Genomic DNA, 20,434 nt, shown 5'->3' on the forward strand with positions numbered 1-20,434 from the left:
CCGTAAACCCTATAACAGATATTTCCGTAGATTTACCTGACTTTTTCTTTACCATTTACGGACAGTTCCATCAAACCTAAAATGGAATATTCCGTATTATTTAAGTACTCAATCCATACCATTTACGGACACTTCAGTCATCCTAAAATGTTTAATTCTGTACCATTCTCTATACCGTTTACCATCAATAAAGCACAAATGTAGAATCACAGCAATTATTTATTTCCTTTAACAGCTGCCAGTGCTTTAAAGTGATTTCACTTTTTGTGGTGAATGATTTGCAATATTTACACTACAACCATTAAAACATTCAGAACATCACCTTCACATTCAGAGAAATTTTACATACATAAACCAGTTGTTTTCTCAAAGAAGTACAGCCATGTCCTTTAACAGGGAGATGCCAAATCTAGCAACTTTTTAGCATCCACAGGCTGACAGGCATTAATAACAAATTGATTTGTTAAAGACAATGACAAAATAAGACAATAAAACTGCCAGCATTGCTGTTGCTGTCTCACCTGTCAGTGCAAAATGAGGAGCCCCCTCCAGGAGGATGCAGAAACCTACACCTCCAACTCCACATATCACACCGACAGGCAGTGCTCTGCAACCAGTGGCTGACCTTTCTACAAAAAACAAATAGAACATTAGAAGTATTACATTATACAACTTTTCTATAAAACATCAGTGCAGCAATAACAACCATGACCTTAGAAGGATGACTGTGCAACATGCCATAAAGAGATTTTTAAAACTCTTAAAACAACTTAAAACTAAAAAAAAATGAAAACTTACACCTCCAACTCCACAATGACAGGAAAAGCTTAACTGGAATGACAAATATCGCCCACCTTCCCTCCCCCTTAACATGGGGGATTTGAAACTGCAGCATGTGTGTTGTGGGCATCTAGTTAAAACATCTGAACTCACCTAATACTGTAAAAATCTGTATTTCTACTCCCAAGCCCCATGTTTTTGGATTTGCCTTTGTGTGTGTGTGTGTGTGTGTACATTCAGTCCAAAAAGGTATTTTCTGAGCTCTGAGAACAGCTCAAATGGCCCATTCAGATTCCTTCTGCTTGCATTCAAATTCCTTCAGCTGAGAAACCAGCTTGCACACCTGTGGAGGAATGAAGTGCCGTTTCTTCCCCTTCTTCTCTGCCTTGGAGCCTCGCTCAGGATTGACCCCAAAGAAAACTCTGAGGGAAAAAAAAAAACAATAGTGATATGCAGACAAAGTTTGCACATGTAGTGTGGCTTGACAGGAGTGGAGCAGTTCAATAAAATCCTACATTTGTTTTCTTCAATATGCCCCTATGTGTGAACCTCTCTATCATTCTAGTTGACCATCTGTCTAGAACCCAATGTTGTTGTGGTGCTGGTGCCAGTGGCTAAGCTCTCTTCCTTTGTCTTTTCAAGACACATGCATTCACACTGTGCATATACAGAAATGTTTGCAAGGGTGAGAAGTCTGCTTATCACCAACACATGACAGCATGCATCCTCAATGTGTATGCAGGGATATTATAAATGCACAGAACACAGAAGGGGATAGAAAACACAGTTGACATTGTCCTATCAAAAGGTGTAACAGCACATTTGAACACGGACTGTCCTGGGGGTTATTCAAACATGGAGTGGAGAAACTGTGACATTCAGTGCACGTTACACATCAGTACAAGTATTAACATTTGGGCATGAATCCACTATGTAGTATTTTTTAAATTAATATGTTTAGTCTTTCCTTCGGGGGGGGGGTCCCTGGAACAACATATTCTGAGTTTGGGGTCTGCAGCCAAATAAATTTCAGTTTGTGTGTCTTTGACATGAAAAGGTTTGACCACCACTGACATAACCTGGTCTCAGGTGCTAATGGTTTTAAAGAGATAGCTCAAACGAATTTTGTGTCAACAAACCATTCTGAGAAAAATATGTTTTTGCTCCATTTCCCAACTGGAATCATGTTATGTTTGTTTTGTTATTGATTGACTTAGGACACTATTTAAAGCAAAAAGCATGTTACCTGCCCTTTAAAAAGATATGACACATTTATTCCAACAATAGTCTTCAACAGGGAGCTACAAAATCTCTGAACAAATCCATATTCAGGGGGATCATAAGCCAATAACAGCTGATCTAAAAGCTCACAGCATGTGACGACACATTTTGAGCTTGTACATCTCAGACAAACGGGTTTAGTGTAGATTGACAAAAAGCAGGTCAGGTGCAGAAAGGCACGGCAAAGTCACATTTACAAAGTATTTCCAAACAATGAGTGCTTACCTTTGCATGAATTCGAGAGTAAAAGCCATCTCCGGTGGGTATTGGACGTTGCAGACATAAAACATGGAGAAGACGTAGCTCAAGGCCACAATGGGAGAGGTGATGTGGTCATTGACAAGTAACCCATCAACAGCAATCTTGAATTGCTGGTCACCTTAAACACAGATAAAAACCATGTACCATTTACAAAAAAAAAAAAAAATCCTATATTTTAAGGCAAGCAAAACATTTCTTTAATAAATATGACACAACAACAGCTTATAACAACAGCTAACAACAGCTTGCTGGGATACAAAAAAAGATTTAACTACAAACCTCTGATTAGGATGCATGGGGTCACTGGGAGTTCGACTTCAGGATCTGCAGAGATCTGTTTTGGTGACAGACATGATACATGAATTAATGTTTCCAGTACACACAAACCTGCTGGCAAATTGACTATCTGCTAGTGTCTTCATCAGACAGAGGTAGCCATTATGCAAAAACATTAATGTAAATAGTTTATAGATAGAGAGTTTATAGAGAATATCTGCAGCACAATTAGGGGAATCTATACTTCCTACTGTGGTTGGTTACTTGGTTCACCACTGGATGCAAATAATTATCTTGCACACAGTTTAAAATCTACAACATCTACCTCTTTTTTGTGGAAGAGTTTATAAGAGTCTTCCTTGAAGTATTTTGAAATGCCACAGATGAGCTGTATTGGACCTTCGCCCATCTTCATCCCTTTGGAGTCAAGGAAGTCATTGATCCCCTTTTCTTTTTTGGAAAGTTCCTGTTCAAGGTTCAAGGTGTTAATTTTGTACAAGTACATAAGACTAACACTCATTTTCGTTTGGAGCTATGGAGAGAATTTTGAAAAAAATAAAAATAAAAATGAATTATTTCATTTTCATTTGCAACCTGTTCTGTTTTGATCTCAAATGTCCTGCTTTTTTGGTTGTCACTTCCTGATTTTTGGTCTCAAATCTATTTCATTTGATTGTTCATCCAAGTTATTCTATTTGATTGGTTGCCAGTTTATCTTTTTTGGTCTCAACTCTCTTTTTGGTTGCAAATCTTTTTCTGATTGATTAATAAAGACAAAATTCTCTCCATATGGAACAGCACAGCACAATCATAATAATAACAATAACAACACACCTGTGCCAGCTTGTTTTGTACAGAGAAGCCAAGGAGTTTAGATGCATGATCAAACAGGTGAGGAACTTCAAACAGGAACGGCCACTCGTCCTTTACAACGGCAATAGTGGTATCATCATCGTTGAGGATTTCACGCTGAATGGGATATGTTTCAGTCATCAATTTTCGAACAGATGACTCCTAAAGATATGAGGCAGTTAGACAAACAGTCGAACAGTTAGTCAAACTAACCAATTAAAATAATAAAACAGGGTATCAATTTCAATTGACTATGGGCATAGTGATCTACAGACGATCTACAATTTCACAATGTGTCCTAAATTGTACTTGGACCCAGACCTTATCGCATTACTCCTGCTATATACTATTGCTGTGTGAATGGTTGTATGTCTAGATGGTGGACTGTAGGAACCGAATTGCCCTTCGAGGATTAATAAAGCTTTCTGTATCTGTAATGGATGATTGCAGACCCACCTGAAGATCCTGGGTTTGAAAGGCACGTTTCAACTCATCTCGTTTAGACAGCAGGTCTTCTCTACACACGGCCCCCTCAATGATTGGATCCCACGCCACACATCCATACAGATCTGAATTCCTGGGCCTTTTCTTTGTTGAATTTTCACCCCCTGCTTGCCTCTTCAGTGAGCTTTGTGGCCTCTTCATATTTTCAATTCTGTGTTCCAGCTGACGAAAGAGAGTTTCAGAACCATCTTTTGCAAAAGGTTTGTTTCCAAACGGCTCTGTCAGCTTGAAGGAGGCAGGATATTGTCCTACAATCATACTGGCGAGTTCCCTCAGCTTTTGTCTACCAGGTCTTCCTGGGTGTTTATGGAGGTAATCTTCAGCGACGATCCGAACCATCTCTCGTCTGTCTTTCCCCATTATGTACTTTTTTTCACGCAACTCATCCATGACTTTTGAGGGAAATTTGTGCCATGGTACAGAATATGCGTCTTGGGATGGGGAGTCGGCTGTCTCAGGTGGTGTTGAGGGCAGCTGAAACCTCTGTGGTTCAGGTGTTGATGAGGGGCCAGGCCGGGTGAACTGCGGTGGAGTTTGTGAATCTATGGATGACATGACAAACATCTCCATAAATTAAACACATCACAATTGTTGCAAATCAATTAATACATTGGTCCTCAATGTCCAGTTTGGGTCAACCAGGAATACAAATGGACCTAATTATGAAAACCAATTATAGAGTAATTATTGCCATGTACAGCTGATGGCAACTTTTTTTTTGCATTTTTGGAATAAACCTTTGTAGTTTCAGAAAACTTGCATTAAAACAGAGGGGCAAAAACTCACCTGCTTCCAATGCTTTGACAGCTCTGACGAATCTTTTGCACTGAATGAATGGCAGAGTGTCTTTAATGTCCTCCGGGTCCACAAGGCTCAGGTCATCTACAGAGAGAACTCCTAATTCCTCCAGTTTAGCCATGAGTGTATCCATCTGATCGCTACTGAGCGATGGCATTGCTTTCTTGACATAGTTTTTCACAAGTTCCATGTTGGTGTGTGTTTAAGAGGAATGAGCCACCGAGTACCTCTCTGGTAAGAATAAAGTGGATGATAATCATCAAGTTTGTTCAAATCATGGCAACTGAACAGGTCAGAAGCATTTTCATCAAGTTCATAGAGTCCAAGATCAGGTATCCAGCTGGCAGTTTTCCCTCGAAGCAAAAGTAGGACAGTAGTTTCATTTTTTACAAAAATGCTTGCTATTTGTCCTAACTGCAGTAGTCCTTTTGCGTAGCTCAGTAAGACCAGCATTCCATTTGCATATGTAGTGCCTTTAACCTGCACACTCTCTGTGACAACTGAGTTACTTGAGTTCAAATCAAATTCTCCAACCACTGTCTTTATGTTCTGGTCATAGAGCTCTGGATAGAACCGTGTTGAGTCTGAGACATGAACCTGGGAACGAAACAAGGTACCACAAGACTGATAAGCCTGAAGCAACTGGTGCCGTTCAGCCAGAGACTTGGTTACATTTATGAAGTTCTTACTTGCCCTAATGCACCTTTTAAAATAAGAATGTAATGCCTTGTGCATAGGGCTCTGCTCGTATACAGTGGGGCAAAAAAGTTGTGTGCTCCTTCTGTCTACATGAGCTCGTGACATATGCACAGCAAGGCTACTGTATGTGTTAAACTTCCTTCTGCAATCCCTATGGCCACATAAAAAGATACATTATTATTATTTCTGTGTGTTCGGCAGTGTTTCAAGTAATCAGTCGAAGACCGAGCGTTAAAGCCACAAATGTTACAAGTCAACATTTTTAAGAGATTGAATTTGCCAATTGACGGATAGCCAGAATCAGAACAGAATCAATATGAAAACAATAAATTTATATCAGCACAGTGAAGCATATTCACTTTTCAGGTACCTTCAAATAAGTAATCTGCGTTGGGCTGCATGGGCCACTCTCTTTGGGCTGCAATGTTTTCTGCAATGAAATCTGATTCTACTTAACTATCACCCCTTTTAATTATTATCATGTTCAGTTGCATGCTAACGTAACACAGCGAGCTATAACAATACACACATGTGGCTAATTTACACACACACACACACACACACAAGCGCGGGCATCCAACTTATGGGCTAACGTTAACTTTAGTTGGGCAAACCACGCTTCAAAATAACGCAAAACCCACACATTCAAATGTTACCATGAAACACACACGGCTACCAACTGACTATCGAGACCAAATTTCATGTAAGAGGGAGGGAAAAAATGGTTTTTGACGTACTTACGAAGCGCAGGCGGCTGGCTAATGCTAACGCAGCTAGCAGCAAACGTCCACTCACATACACACCACTACCAACTGCCTATCGAGACCAATTTAATGTACGAGGGGGAACAAGGTGGCACTCCATTCTCATTCTCATTCCACACAACCAACCTGTTTCCAACTTTCCTTGTGACTTGCAGAAATTTAGGTAGGCACTGACCGCACTGAAAGTAATGGCGTCGGAATATTCTGGCTGGGGGAGAAAATTCTGCCTTGCGCAACAGCAAACTTTCCGTATTTCGCAAAACGGAGCGAATCCGTAGCAAATCCACGGTAAAGGGACCCCTAAATTTACGGATTTTTTTAACAGTGTGGTCAGATGAAACCAAAGTAGAACTTTTTGGTATAAACTCAACTCGTCGTGTTTGGAGGAAGAAGAATACTGAGTTGCATCCCAAGAACACCATACCTACTGTGAAGCATGGGGGTGGAAACATCATGCTATGGGGCTGTTTTTCTGCCAAGGGGACAGGACGACTGATCCGTGTTAAGGACAGAATGAATGGGGCCATGTATCGTGAGATTTTGAGCCAAAACCTCCTTCCATCAGTGAAAACTTTGAAGATGAAACGAGGCTGGGTCTTCCAACATGACAATGATCCAAAACACACCGCCCGGGCAACAAAGGAGTGGCTCCGTAAGAAGCATTTGAAAGTCCTGGAGTGGCCTAGCCAGTCTCCAGACCTCAACCCCATAGAAAATCTGTGGCGGGAGTTGAAAGTCCGTGTTGCTCGGCGACAGCCCCAAAACATCACTGCTCTCGAGAAGATCTGCATGGAGGAATGGGCCAAAATACCAGCTACTGTGTGTGCAAACCTGGTAAAGACCTATAGTAAACATTTGACCTCTGTTATTGCCAACAAAGGTTATGTTACAAAGTATTGAGTTGTATTTTTGTTATTGACCAAATACTTATTTTCCACCCTGATTTACCAATAAATTCTTTACAAATCCTACCATGTGGATTCATGGATTTTTTTTTTCACATTCTGTCTCTCACTGTTGAAGTGTACCTCTGGTGCAAATTACTGACCTCTGTCATCATTTTAGGTGGGGGAACTTGCACAATCGGTGGCTGACTAAATACTTTTTTGCCCCACTGTACATGTTTACGTCTGCGCTGTAACTGCAATAATTTAATCACTACAACCTGAGTTTGCCTCTTATCTGTAGTTAATTTTATTTAATTTAATAACTGTACAGTACTCTGTTTATAGTAACCATTCTCCTTGATGTAAATATGTAAGAAAAATTGTGTATGTTTCTGTTCTGTGTCCTGGTTGTTTGTATTTGTGTCTTTCTGGCTGCTGTTACAACCAAATTTCCCCTTGTGGGACAATTAAAGGATTATTCTATTCTATTCTATTCTATTCCTACTACCAGCAAGCACACATCTTCTAACTGTGTACAGCAGTATCCAATATGTCTATATCCATATAGACGACTGGATACAGCTATAACTGAGAGCTGCATTATTGTTCACAGGACACTTGCTGACTAAACTCCCCAAATCTGAGGTTCCTCTGTGATCTGGGTCGTGGCTGTTGGTGCACCATTAGAGACTACTACTGCCATAACCAGTACTGACTGTTTAAAGAGGTAATATGCACCCCACCCCAATAAAAAAGGGAAAGGATTCAAGCTGGTAACAGCTTTAAGCATAACAAACAAATGACACCAACTGCCTTGACTAAAACAATGCTGTTTTTGGAATAGAATGAGGGGACGCCTCGTCATTTTTCTACTATTGTGTTCTGGTGGTTTGTCCGTGTTTTGAAATTTAAAGTAAGTGAAAGAGTCATTGCCTATAAACTTCAGCACCATGGACAGTTCACTGACTACCCGAAAGAAGAATGGGACATGTCAAAATGCTGAGGGAAAGAAATTAGGCAGGTTACACATGCTGAGTAAAATAAATATTTTACTAATAACTTAAAAAACTTAATATTATCATTACTGCACCCTCGTGTGTTTGAATATCAAGAATATCTAATAAATCTGGGCAAGAGGTGATAGATGCTCCTGACCTCAGATGCATTTCTGAGCTTTTGCTTTGAGTCACACGTCAGAGCTGAGGTTGGGATACAGTTTCAGCTAAATTGCTGCTGTAGAAAAAACTAAGACCATACAGACCAGTGGTTTCCTTCACAGACACAGTACTGTACTTTGGTCAAATGCTCCTTAATATCCACATCACCAAATATTGTGCCCATCTTTAAGTGGTTTCGGAGAGCCTGCTTCATGTCCCCACTTCCATATTTAATCCCCAACAGTGTGTGAAATTACTCCATCAAACTGAGCATTCCCTAATGTCTGTACTGAGTTCACAAGAGGGAGGAGAATATCTCTCTTGAACTGTTCAGTGTATGTTACCACCAGGGGAAAGTCTGCATTTTTAGACTCATACTGAAATTGGTGATTTGCTTTTCAGATTTATGTGGCAGAAAGGGAAGTGTCATCTCCAAGTCTTATATCTCGATCATCCCTTTGGGCTGATGAAAGATGGAGTTTTGGGTTTTTTCTGGATGAAATTCAGAGTCATGCTATACCTCATTAATTCCCACTTCTGGGATCTGGGCAGACACATGTTGTACTGAATGACCACAGTTAGAAGGGATTTTCATGATCTTATCTCCTTTTTTAGGCCTCTTACTGCAGAAATGGTTTCATTGTCATCTAAAAGTGTCATGGTCGCAGCGTTTTGTGTTTCCTTTTGGTTTCATCTTGTGTTTTGTGCTAATTCTGATTTTGTATTAGTTCTTATGGTTGAATCTGGTGTTTAGTGTTTTACCAGCCCTACCTGTGTCTTTCCTCTGTTCTGTTCGTGTCCCCAAGTTTGTATTGTAAAACAGTCTGTGTGTTTCCTGTTTTACTTTGAAGGTCTTGTGGTTCAGCTGTGCTCCCCTCCATGTTTCATTCCCCTCATTACCTCGTGTGTATTTATAGTGTGTGTCTGCCTGTGTTCCTTGTCGCGTCGTCTGCATTACTCTGTGTTAGTTGGTATTACTCCGTGTCTGTCTGTTCTCATCTCGTGTTCCAGGTTCATTAGTTTTTCCCAGGTTAGGTTCGTGTCTTTGTGCAGTCCTCGCCACCCTTGTTTCTGTTTATATTTCACCCTTTGTAAACAAACACTCACCTGCATCTAGCCGTTTCCTGCATCTTGGGTCCTCATTTAACTCCACCACACGTCTGCTGCCCCAGCCATGACAAAAAGTCTCTCATCTCATTGTTGATCATATAATTATTTACACTACCAGTCAAAAGTTTGGACACATCTTCTGATTTAATGGTTCTTCTTAATTTTTTACGACCTTCCACATTGTAGAGTCAGCGCTGCAACATAACTGAGCACGGCACATTAAAAATGCATACTTTATACGTATTTACATATATTTATGTATACGTATATATATATTTATCTGTACAGTGAACTTGAGATGACCACCAACACTGGCATACACATTCACAGTGTGTATCAGTGTCAATATTTACCAATAAACTTAAACAATGAGTTTTAATCAAAGAATCATGTGAGGCAGAGATATTTGTAAGGAGAAAGGATTTCTTCATGTTTTGAGGAAGTGCTGAAGACTGAAGTGACACAACTTCAACTTTATGAATGACACTGATTGATTTTATTATTTTGATATGATGTTGCATTTATTAATGATGGCTGCTGCTCCTGTCTCTTCCATCAGGTGAAGAATGCTGCTCATGCTCGTCCGGCAGGTCCTGCTACTCCTGTCGCATCTCCAGCCGCTCCTGCTCCTCCTTCAGTTCCTGTTGCTCCTGCAGGGACAGGAAAAACGCGTGGGAGCAGCGCCCTCTCGCTAATGTGCGAAAGGGCGCTGCTCCCACATAAAATCTGGGCGCACAAGATTACCCGCTCTGAGCCCTTCCTGCAAGAGTGCGCAACGCCCACGCCACCACACAATCCAGTCCACCTCTCAAACACGCACCAGATTACACCACTCGGAGCTCCTCCTGCACGCACACGAGAGTTGGCCACACCCAGCCACCACTCAATCTGGGGCATCTCTCGCACGTGCACTGAGGAAAGGTCCATAACCTGGTTGGGAGGGGGTATTCAGGAGGTTCAACGCTGGAACATTGAACACTCCAACCTCCTCCTGCACGCACACGAGAGTTGGCCACACCCAGCCACCACTCAATCCGGGCCACCTCTCGCATGCGCACCAGATTACACCACTCCGAGCTCCTCCTGCACGTGTGCGAGAGGGGGCCACACCCAGCCACCACTCAATCCGGGCCACCTCTCACACGTGCACTTAGGAAAGGTCCATAACCTGGTCCGGGAGGAGGGATTCAGGAGGTTCAACGTTCTACAGATGAACCTCACACTCTGAGCTACTCCTGCACACCTCTTGCACATGCACAAGATTACGCCACTCGGAGCTCGTCCTGCAAGATGGCGCCACAACCAGCCACCACTCAATCTGGGCTCATCTCACAAACCCACTGAGGAACGATCCATAACCTGGTCCGGAAGTGGGGGGGAGGAGGCTCAACGTTCCAGCGTTGAACCTCACACTCCTGCACGTGCGCAAGAGAGTGTCACACTGGACAACCTCTTGCCCTCGCAACAAGATTACACCCTTCCAAGCCCCTCCTACACGCGCACGAGAGGGAGCCACACCCAGCCACCACTCAATCCGGGCCACCTCTCGCACGCGCACCAGATTATGTCACTCTGAGCTACTCCTGCACAAGATTACCCACTCTGTGCCCTTCCTGCAAGAGTGCGCAACGCCCACGCCACCACGCAATCCAGTCCACCTCTCAAACACGCACCAGATTACACCACTCGGAGCTCCTCCTGCACGCACACGAGAGTTGGCCACACCCAGCCACCACTCAATCTGGGGCATCTCTCGCACGTGCACTGAGGAAAGGTCCATAACCTGGTCGGGAGGGGGTATTCAGGAGGTTCAACGCTGGAACATTGAACACTCCAACCTCCTCCTGCACGCACACAAGAGTTGGCCACACCCAGCCACCACTCAATCTGGGCCACCTCTCACAAACCCACTGAGGAACGATCCATAACCTGGTCCGGAAGTGGGGGGGAGGAGGCTCAACGTTCCAGCGTTGAACCTCACACTCCTGCACGTGCGCAAGAGAGTGTCACACTGGACAACCTCTTGCCCTCGCAACAAGATTACACCCTTCCAAGCCCCTCCTACACGCGCACGAGAGGGAGCCACACCCAGCCACCACTCAATCCGGGCCACCTCTCGCACGCGCACCAGATTATGTCACTCTGAGCTACTCCTGCACAAGATTACCCACTCTGTGCCCTTCCTGCAAGAGTGCGCAACGCCCACGCCACCACGCAATCCAGTCCACCTCTCAAACACGCACCAGATTACACCACTCGGAGCTCCTCCTGCACGCACACGAGAGTTGGCCACACCCAGCCACCACTCAATCTGGGGCATCTCTCGCACGTGCACTGAGGAAAGGTCCATAACCTGGTCGGGAGGGGGTATTCAGGAGGTTCAACGCTGGAACATTGAACACTCCAACCTCCTCCTGCACGCACACAAGAGTTGGCCACACCCAGCCACCACTCAATCTGGGCCACCTCTCACAAACCCACTGAGGAACGATCCATAACCTGGTCCGGAAGTGGGGGGGAGGAGGCTCAACGTTCCAGCGTTGAACCTCACACTCCTGCACGTGCGCAAGAGAGTGTCACACTGGACAACCTCTTGCACTCGCAACAAGATTACACCCTTCCAAGCCCCTCCTACACGCGCACGAGAGGGGGCCACACCCAGCCACCACTCAATCCGGGCCACCTCTCGCACGCGCACCAGATTATGTCACTCCGAGCTACTCCTGCACGCGCACAGGATCACACCACACCCACGCCACAAAAACACTCCGGTCCCCTCCACACTGAGTTTAGAAAAGTTCAACATTAACGTGGACACTGCATGTCCCCTTAACATTTCCACTTTAGCAAATGTCACCTGCTGAGCGGTCCTTACTGCACTCTTCAAAAGGTTTCAATCTATTAATAATATGACAACATTCATTTGAACAAAACACATTCTAATTAAAATAATCGACCTGATTTATGGCACAAATCTCACTTTTTTTTTTAGGAAAGAGAAGCACACACACACACACACACACACACACACATAGTTTCTGTAGCCAAACAAAAGATAACAGATCCTAAGATACAAACATTTTCATTCCTCTTAGATTTTAGCAGTTACTCAGAGTCTAGCGGTAGGCAGGAAAATGAACACAAACATGATTTGTCTAAGAACAGGCTGTAAGATAGTACTTGCTTGGTTATATCACACTAAAGAAATTACAAAATGTGAGCACCCATGTACATGCATGCAGCGAATATCAAATTCTACTCTTTAAAGCATTTATGCAGCAAGAAGGTACCTTTGAACAGCGGTCTCCAACCTTTTTTGCACCACGGACCGGTTTATGCCCGACAATATTTTCACGGACCAGTGTCTCAGATAAATACAACAAAATAAAACTAGTATCAGTATCGAAAAAAATAAGATTTATTCATAACACATGTGAAAAGACCCAGGAAAACCGAGTTAACAATAAAAACGATAACAAAATAACGCTTAAAACCGATAAAAACCCTGAAAACCAGACATTTCACACCTGAGCCTCAACTCTCGCGGCCCGGTACCAAACGACTCACGGACCGCTACCGGTCCGAGGCCCGGGGGTTGGGGACCCCTGCCTTAGAACAGCCAGTCCGTGAAAATATTGTCGGGCATAAACCGGTCTGTGGCGCAAAAAAGGTTGGGGACCGCTGCCTTATGCTGGGCTTACACTGTGCGATTTTTGGCCCATTTTGAGCCGATTTTTGAGTCGTGCGACCGTTTTGGCGATCGGCCCGATTTTGGCCTTCATCGTGCGTCATGCATCGTATAGTATACGTGGGGTAACGAGACGCGATTAACCCCTCACGACCAGCTCCTGATCATCAATCGCTTGGTCGTGAGCGACCCTCGCGACCGTCGTGAGGGTGTCACCGCAGTTTGTCACACTGCGCACGCGCAAACACAAATGTCAGCGAAAAAGACGGAGCAGCACAGCAGTGCAGCGTGTGATCTGGACACAAGCGATGGAGGAACAACTTGTAGAACTTTGGAAAGCTCATCCGAGCCTTTTCGATGTGGCCTCACAAAATTATCACGACCACAACAACCGTGAAAATAGTTGGATCTACACTGCTGCTCAATCACAGCTGATCAATGTTTTTCATTAGCAATTTAGCAAAGTTGATGGTGGTGGTGTGTCTGTGTGAGTGAAAGACAGAGAGAGCGAGCGACAGAATTTCTGTTATAACCTTCATTTTATGGAGGCACAGTGTGAGCACTCAGGTCGCATCAGAGCATCGGGCGGTATAGTGTGAGACCCTGCATCGTGACCTATGACCCCTGCGAGTCAACCGTACAGTTTGAGCAGGAGCTGAATCGCGCGACTGAAAAAATCGCACAGTGTCTGCCCAGCATTAGAAGACCAACACATGTACAGGTCCCTCCACACTGTGTTTAGAAAAGTTTAACATAAACGTGGACACTGCATGTCCCCTTAATAATTCCACTTTAGCAAATGTCACTTGTCGAGCGGTCCTTACCTTAAAAAATAATCTCTTTTTCTTTCCTCTCCTCTCTTTTTCTCCTCTGTAATCCAAAGTGCATGTACCAGCTCTGCCAGCATTTTTCAAAATGTGTTTTTTCCATAAATGCTATGACAACATTCATTTGAACAGAACGCATCTGACGCATTTGCTAAGCTCCACCCCCGGCTACTGTTGAGCAGTACCTGGTTACCTGGTTTCTATATTTCTCGATGTAGCACAGTGTCTTGTTAATTTATTAGGTTGAGTCGTTTAAAAGAACATGTCACAAACTTGTATTGATTCACAAATACACCACCTAATCATATGTGATAAGTTGGGACTAAATTTAAGTTGTGTAATGGTCAAGCAACTTGATAGCACAGTGTAATTGTGCGAAATTAATCAAAGCACCCCCAAAGATTTCTTACTTTTTTGAGAATATTTGCTGTTTGTGTGACACACTACTAAAAATATAAAAAGCATACAGTACTGTACTTGTTTGAGGCGTAATATTTTAACAACAAAAGTATAGATAACCCCCCCTCCCAAAATGGTTTGTTCCAGCTCTCCCCTACTCTGACTCTAGCGCTCTGGCTGCCAGAGGATGGTGGCTGAGACGCAGCGGAGCAGAGGTGTAAGTGCCTGGCTTAAAACAGGACATATTAGCTGCATTTAACCTTCAGTTACTCTTTCTACAGTTAGGTAGGAGTCAGACCATGTTTCTTTTTAGCTGAAAAGCATTACACCAGGTAACCTGCAGTGTTGAAAACGTGTTTTCCGACGATGTTTGCTACCCTACAATCCGTCCTGCTCTGTAGTAAAATCAGCGACATTTGACCCGTCCTGTTGCTCCCATTGAAATGTATACAGCCTATTTAAAATCTAAAACTTTAGATTGTCCGCAGCCTGCTGTTGTTACCACTGTCCTGTTTGAAATGGATGCTAACTGACTGAATGCCCATTAACCTTATAACTGTTGTGTGCGTGTGTGTTTGTGTACAGAGAGACAGCCAGGTTCATAATGGATATAAGGACGTTTTTTCAAAAAAAGGAGCCACATCAGGTAAAAGTGTAAGATCAAATGATCCGTCAATCAAGAATAATGTTGGATCAGTGTATCAATGTTTATATCTTTTATTAGATGTTCATGTGGTTTGGTTATTTGCCTTTTGGTTGAAAGTACACTGAGAGGACTTTTTGTTAGTGATCTTAACAGAATTTTTTTCATATTAATGTAATTTTTCATCTCATTGCATACAATCTATTTGTGTATGATTGTCAGTCCAAAGGGAGCGAGGAAAGAGGGAACGTGAGGAGAAAGTACAAGGTCAGGAAGAAGCAGGTAAGAAAACAGACAGGGAGCAGTGACAGGCACAACAGAAACTGTTAAACTGACAAAGAGAAATACATACATGCAAATGCATACATATATGTCCAACCAGAGCATGTTGGTTGATGTTTAAGTGATTGCCTTCTTGTCTTTGGTGTGTAGTGGTACATTTCTCATGACATGCCATCTCTTTCTCATGTATTCACGTCATCCTCTTAAACTAAAGATTTAAGTAAAATTCATATACAGAAAATGTGTGAAAAAACTGTTTATTTTTTGATATATATTGGTTATGCATTGATCAAAAAAATAGTTGATGTGTAATGTTATCACAGGTACCTGCAGCCCAAATGAGAACATCATTATACACATAATTTAATCACATCTCCCTGTCCTCCACTCTCCCCACCTTCACCCAGTATGTTACCTGCTACACCAGAGACAATAAAACATTGGACTTATTGTATGCCAACACCAAGGAGGCATACAGCTCATCACCTCTCCCTCCCCACAGGGAACTGTGCTGGCACCGTTCCTCTTCACCCTCTACACTGCGGACTTCTCCATCAACTCCCCACGCTGCCACCTACAGAAGTTCTCTGACGACTCATCACAGGTGAGGACGACTCCGAGTACAGACAGTGGACTCTGGACTTTGTAGACTGGTGTCAGCAGAACCACCTGCTGATAAACGCCGGGAAAACCAAGGAGTTGGTGGTGGACTTCCGGAGACGCAGACCCACCACACTGACAGCGGTGAACATCCAGGGAGTGGACATTGAGATAGTGGACTCTTATAGGTACCTGGGTGTTCACCTGAATAATAAACTGGACTGGAGCCACAACACTGATGCTCTTTACAGGAAGGGTCAGAGCAGACTCCACCTGCTGAGGCGGCTGAGGTCATTTGGAGTCCAGGGAGCGCTTTTAAAGACCTTCTATGACTCTGTGGTGGCATCTGTCATTTTTTACAGTGTGGTATGTTGGAGCAGCAGTTTATCAGCAGCTGAGACGAAGAGGTTGGATAAACTCATCAGGAAGTCCAGCTCTGTTCTGGGATGCACCCTGGACCCAGTGCAGGTGGTGGGAGACAGAAGGACTGTGGCCAAAATAACATCTCTGATGGACAGAGTCTCCCACCCCATGCATGTAAATGCTGCTGAACTGCAGAGCTGCTTCAGTGACAGACTGCTGCATCCTCGATGCATGAAGGAGCGTTTCTGCAGGTCCTTCCTCCCTGCAGCTGTCAGACTGTACAACCAGAACTGCTCCCAGCAAACATACAGTGGGGCAAAAAAGTATTTAGTCAGCCACCGATTGTGCAAGTTCCCCCACTTAAAATGATGACAGAGGTCAGTAATTTGCACCAGAGGTACACTTCAACTGTGAGAGACAGAATGTGAAAAAAAAATCCATGAATCCACATGGTAGGATTTGTAAAGAATTTATTCGTAAATCAGGGTGGAAAATAAGTATTTGGTCACCTCAAACAAGGAAAATCTCTGGCTCTCACAGACCTGTAACGTCTTCTGTAAGAAGCTTTTCTGTCCCCCACTCGTTACCTGTATGAATGGCACCTGTTTGAACTCATCATCTGTATAAAAGACACCTGTCCACAGCCTCAAACAGTCAGACTCCAAACTCCGCCATGGCCAAGACCAAAGAGCTTTCGAAGGACACCAGGAAAAGTATTGTAGACCTGCACCAGACTGGGAAGAGTGAATCTACAATAGGCAAGCAGCTTGGTGTGAAAAAATCAACTGTGGGAGCAATCATCAGAAAATGGAAGACATACAAGACCACTGATAATCTCCCTCGATCTGGGGCTCCACGCAAGATCTCATCCCGTGGGGTCAAAATGATCATGAGAACGGTGAGCAAAGATCCCAGAACCACACGGGGGGACCTGGTGAATGACCTGCAGAGAGCTGGGACCAAAGTAACAAAGGTCACCATCAGTAACACACTACAACGACAGGGAATCAAATCCCGCAACCAGCCACCACTCAATCTGGGCCACCTCTCACAAACCCACTGAGGAACGATCCATAACCTGGTCCGGAAGTGGGGGGGAGGAGGCTCAACGTTCCAGCGTTGAACCTCACACTCCTGCACGTGCGCAAGAGAGTGTCACACTGGACAACCTCTTGCACTCGCAACAAGATTACACCCTTCCAAGCCCCTCCTACACGCGCACGAGAGGGGGCCACACCCAGCCACCACTCAATCCGGGCCACCTCTCGCACGCGCACCAGATTATGTCACTCCGAGCTACTCCTGCACGCGCACAGGATCACACCACACCCACGCCACAAAAACACTCCGGTCCCCTCCACACTGAGTTTAGAAAAGTTCAACATTAACGTGGACACTGCATGTCCCCTTAACATTTCCACTTTAGCAAATGTCACCTGCTGAGCGGTCCTTACTGCACTCTTCAAAAGGTTTCAATCTATTAATAATATGACAACATTCATTTGAACAAAACACATTCTAATTAAAATAATCGACCTGATTTATGGCACAAATCTCACTTTTTTTTTTTAGGAAAGAGAAGCGCACACACACACACACACACACACACACACACACACACACACACACACACACACACACACACACACACACACACAGTTTCTGTAGCCAAACAAAAGATAACAGATCCTAAGATACAAACATTTTCATTCCTCTTAGATTTTAGCAGTTACTCAGAGTCTAGCGGTAGGCAGGAAAATGAACACAAACATGATTTGTCTAAGAACAGGCTGTAAGATAGTACTTGCTTGGTTATATCACACTAAAGAAATTACAAAATGTGAGCACCCATGTACATGCATGCAGCGAATATCAAATTCTACTCTTTAAAGCATTTATGCAGCAAGAAGGTACCTTTGAACAGCGGTCTCCAACCTTTTTTGCACCAAGGACCGGTTTATGCCCGACAATATTTTCACGGACCAGTGTCTCAGATAAATACAACAAAATAAAACTAGTATCAGTATCGAAAAAAATAAGATTTATTCATAACACATGTGAAAAGACCCAGGAAAACCGAGTTAACAGAGCCTCAACTCTCGCGGCCCGGTACCAAACGACTCACGGACCGCTACCGGTCCGAGGCCCGGGGGTTGGGGACCCCTGCCTTAGAACAGCCAGTCCGTGAAAATATTGTCGGGCATAAACCGGTCCGTGGCGCAAAAAAGGTTGGGGACCGCTGCCTTGAAAATACTTTTCCCTTTTTTCTTTCCCTGGGTCTCAGGAGGACATTGTGTCTCTCTCCACTACAAGACTCTTGCTATATCTAAAAAAACAGTCATATTCAAAGTAATCCTAAATTGGACTCTGGCACTTTCTCCCGACTTTTCCTGACATGATTCTGCGCGTGGACGGAGCAGCAACACAGACGACTCGACTAACGTACTGCCTTGACTTTACTATTGCAGGGCACGCACACATCAATGCAACTAAACACATTTTGCTATAAATCTAGTTAATTTTAGTTAGTTTTGTGAACATTCAGTACAGTTTTAGTTAGTTTTCCTTTTTGTTTTGATTTTATTACCGTTAACGCAAATTTTTCCACTTCTAGTTTTCGTTATTTCATTTGTTGTCTTTAATAATAATAATCTTCTCTGCACCCTGGAATAAACATAATCAATATGATCAACATTTTGCTGCGTATCAATTCACCTTTTTGATTCAAATGCTCCAGCCTTATGTGGTTTGTGACATGTGTTGATCTAAACCTCCACTCTGTCTCTAAATGTTTGAAGAATTTTTCAAGTTCGGGGTCAAATTTTGAGAATTTGACCATAAGTGAAAGTTATGGCGTTATCACCCCCTTTGGGGATTACCTTTTCCAGTTTTGATGATATTCCTCCCCATTCTCTATTTTTTGCAAGTACCCCTCTTCGGTGGCGAGAAACTGTTGGTGTGATCAAGCGGGTGCTGTAAAAACAAAAGCTCAGGACAGAACAGTCACCAATCATGTACTTCATTCAAAATTAACAAATATCAAACTTCATATTGATCCTCTGAGTGTAATGGTACATTTTAATTTGCACTTCTCAAAACTGAAAACAATATTCTCTTTATTTTACTCTTGTTCTTGTGCAGCACCACCCCTCAGCACATGCCCCTGTTATTTTATCTTACTTTTAAAATGTTGACTACTTCAAGAAAGCGCCCAAAAGACGGGGACCAGTGTTTATCATTACATATCTCCATTTTGAGTGTGGCTGTCTATCATTCCCCTGTTATTCATAGACCTCGGTGGAGGTTTTTTTTTTTTTTTTTTACCTCTATAAAAATTAATTGACTCTTTACATTGACCCACTATGGTTAATAATAACATGTTCAGTCATGAGTGGAATCAAACCTTTTCTTCACTTTAGCATTTAACATTCCCCACCATATAATATGATACATTAATCGAAACACAGCTACTAAAACACAATTTTCTTAATGCAAACATCAGTAACTCAAAATTAGCAACCAAAGGGTTCAGCCTGCAGTTCACACTCCTGTGAAGCTACAGCTCTTTAGTCTCTGTCATCCTTCTGTTCTTGCAAAAACAAAACATCCACCCTTCTTTTACAGGCTGGGTGAATTGTCTGTGGACATTCAATAATCCTAAAGTCGGCACCGTTTTTGTCTCAATATCAAGTCAGTTAAAACTTTTAGTCGTCAGTCCGTCACAGTCCAGTCACATGCATACATCCACACACATTCATACCAGATATTGCTGATAATGGAGTCTCACGCGCAACCTATTCGAGCCTCCATCACCAGCAAGATGACGTCATCATTTTAAAGGAAACAGTTCCTTGTTTGTTTTTTTTTCTTTTTTGGACTGGATCGACTCGCTGCAATCCTTTTAGGCTCAGGACTTCTCATGTGATCAATGTCCCATATAAGTGAATTTCTCCCAAGCCCATTATAATCATGGAGAAAAATACTTTGCGACTGTTTTCAGTAAGAATATTTTATAGCGCTTTAAAGTTCAATCTCTCAGGCCTGGATTAAAGAGCTGATTTGTTAAATCAGGAACTCACAAGATACCAAAATATCACCACCGGTGGATCACACCTCTCTGATGTTCTTATCTCAGTGCACTGTAACAAAAGCAAAAACAAACGTAACCAATAAAACACTCATATAATAACAAATACTGGGGCCCATTACAAACATGTCCAAAGATCAAACCCTCTTTCTCTATGTTAGAGAAAGAGAACAATC

The 20,434-nt window shown here is 43.1% G+C and overlaps 2 protein-coding genes and 2 long non-coding RNA genes across 10 annotated transcripts in view; 2 read left to right on the forward strand and 2 right to left on the reverse strand.

Annotated features, from left to right (window-relative positions):
• The window catches only part of LOC146682070 (NACHT, LRR and PYD domains-containing protein 12-like), a 233,528-nt gene that overhangs the window by 40,508 nt on the left and 172,586 nt on the right, over window positions 1-20,434 (forward strand). The gene's annotated exons all lie outside the window — the stretch shown is intronic.
• On the reverse strand, window positions 361-6,517 carry LOC146682071 (uncharacterized). 7 transcript variants are annotated; one of them, XM_085448473.1, is made up of 8 exons: window positions 4,741-5,472; window positions 3,907-4,496; window positions 3,433-3,612; window positions 2,924-3,064; window positions 2,602-2,656; window positions 2,287-2,440; window positions 1,124-1,202; window positions 361-629 (listed from the first exon to the last, which is right to left on the reverse strand). In XM_085448473.1, exons 1-8 carry the CDS (start codon window positions 4,940-4,942, stop codon window positions 588-590), a joined length of 1,443 nt encoding a protein of 480 aa, XP_085304599.1. In that variant the 5' UTR covers window positions 4,943-5,472; the 3' UTR covers window positions 361-587. The 7 variants fall into 7 exon arrangements, with proteins under 7 accessions (XP_085304599.1, XP_085304598.1, XP_085304603.1 ...); XM_085448472.1 differs by lacking the exon at window positions 361-629 and adding an exon at window positions 6,342-6,517 and having other exon boundaries at window positions 798-1,202; window positions 4,741-4,983; XM_085448477.1 differs by lacking the exons at window positions 361-629; window positions 4,741-5,472 and adding an exon at window positions 6,342-6,514 and having other exon boundaries at window positions 798-1,202.
• On the reverse strand, window positions 9,843-14,270 carry LOC146682072 (uncharacterized). The gene is made up of 2 exons (XR_014917962.1): window positions 13,882-14,270; window positions 9,843-10,019 (listed from the first exon to the last, which is right to left on the reverse strand). It is a non-coding gene; the product is annotated as an uncharacterized LOC146682072 (long non-coding RNA).
• LOC146682073 (uncharacterized) lies at window positions 14,712-15,776 on the forward strand. The gene is made up of 3 exons (XR_014918013.1): window positions 14,712-14,929; window positions 15,149-15,208; window positions 15,711-15,776. It is a non-coding gene; the product is annotated as an uncharacterized LOC146682073 (long non-coding RNA).

The sequence above is a fragment of the Copadichromis virginalis genome, linkage group LG23 (genome assembly GCF_057382275.1).
Source record: "Copadichromis virginalis isolate Kocher_CV1m ecotype Utaka linkage group LG23, C_Virginalis_male_GT1.1, whole genome shotgun sequence".
Taxonomy (NCBI): Eukaryota; Metazoa; Chordata; class Actinopteri; order Cichliformes; family Cichlidae; genus Copadichromis; species Copadichromis virginalis.

Coding starts and splice junctions, on each gene's coding strand:
- LOC146682071 (XM_085448472.1), bottom strand. CDS start 4,942: ATGGAACTTGTGAAAAACTATGTCAAGAAAGCAATGCCATCGCTCAGT. Junction 3,065..3,432: donor TACAAAACAAGCTGGCACAG/GTGTGTTGTTAT, acceptor AACCTTGAACAG/GAACTTTCCAAAAAAGAAAA. Junction 2,657..2,923: donor AACTCTTCCACAAAAAAGAG/GTAGATGTTGTA, acceptor TCACCAAAACAG/ATCTCTGCAGATCCTGAAGT.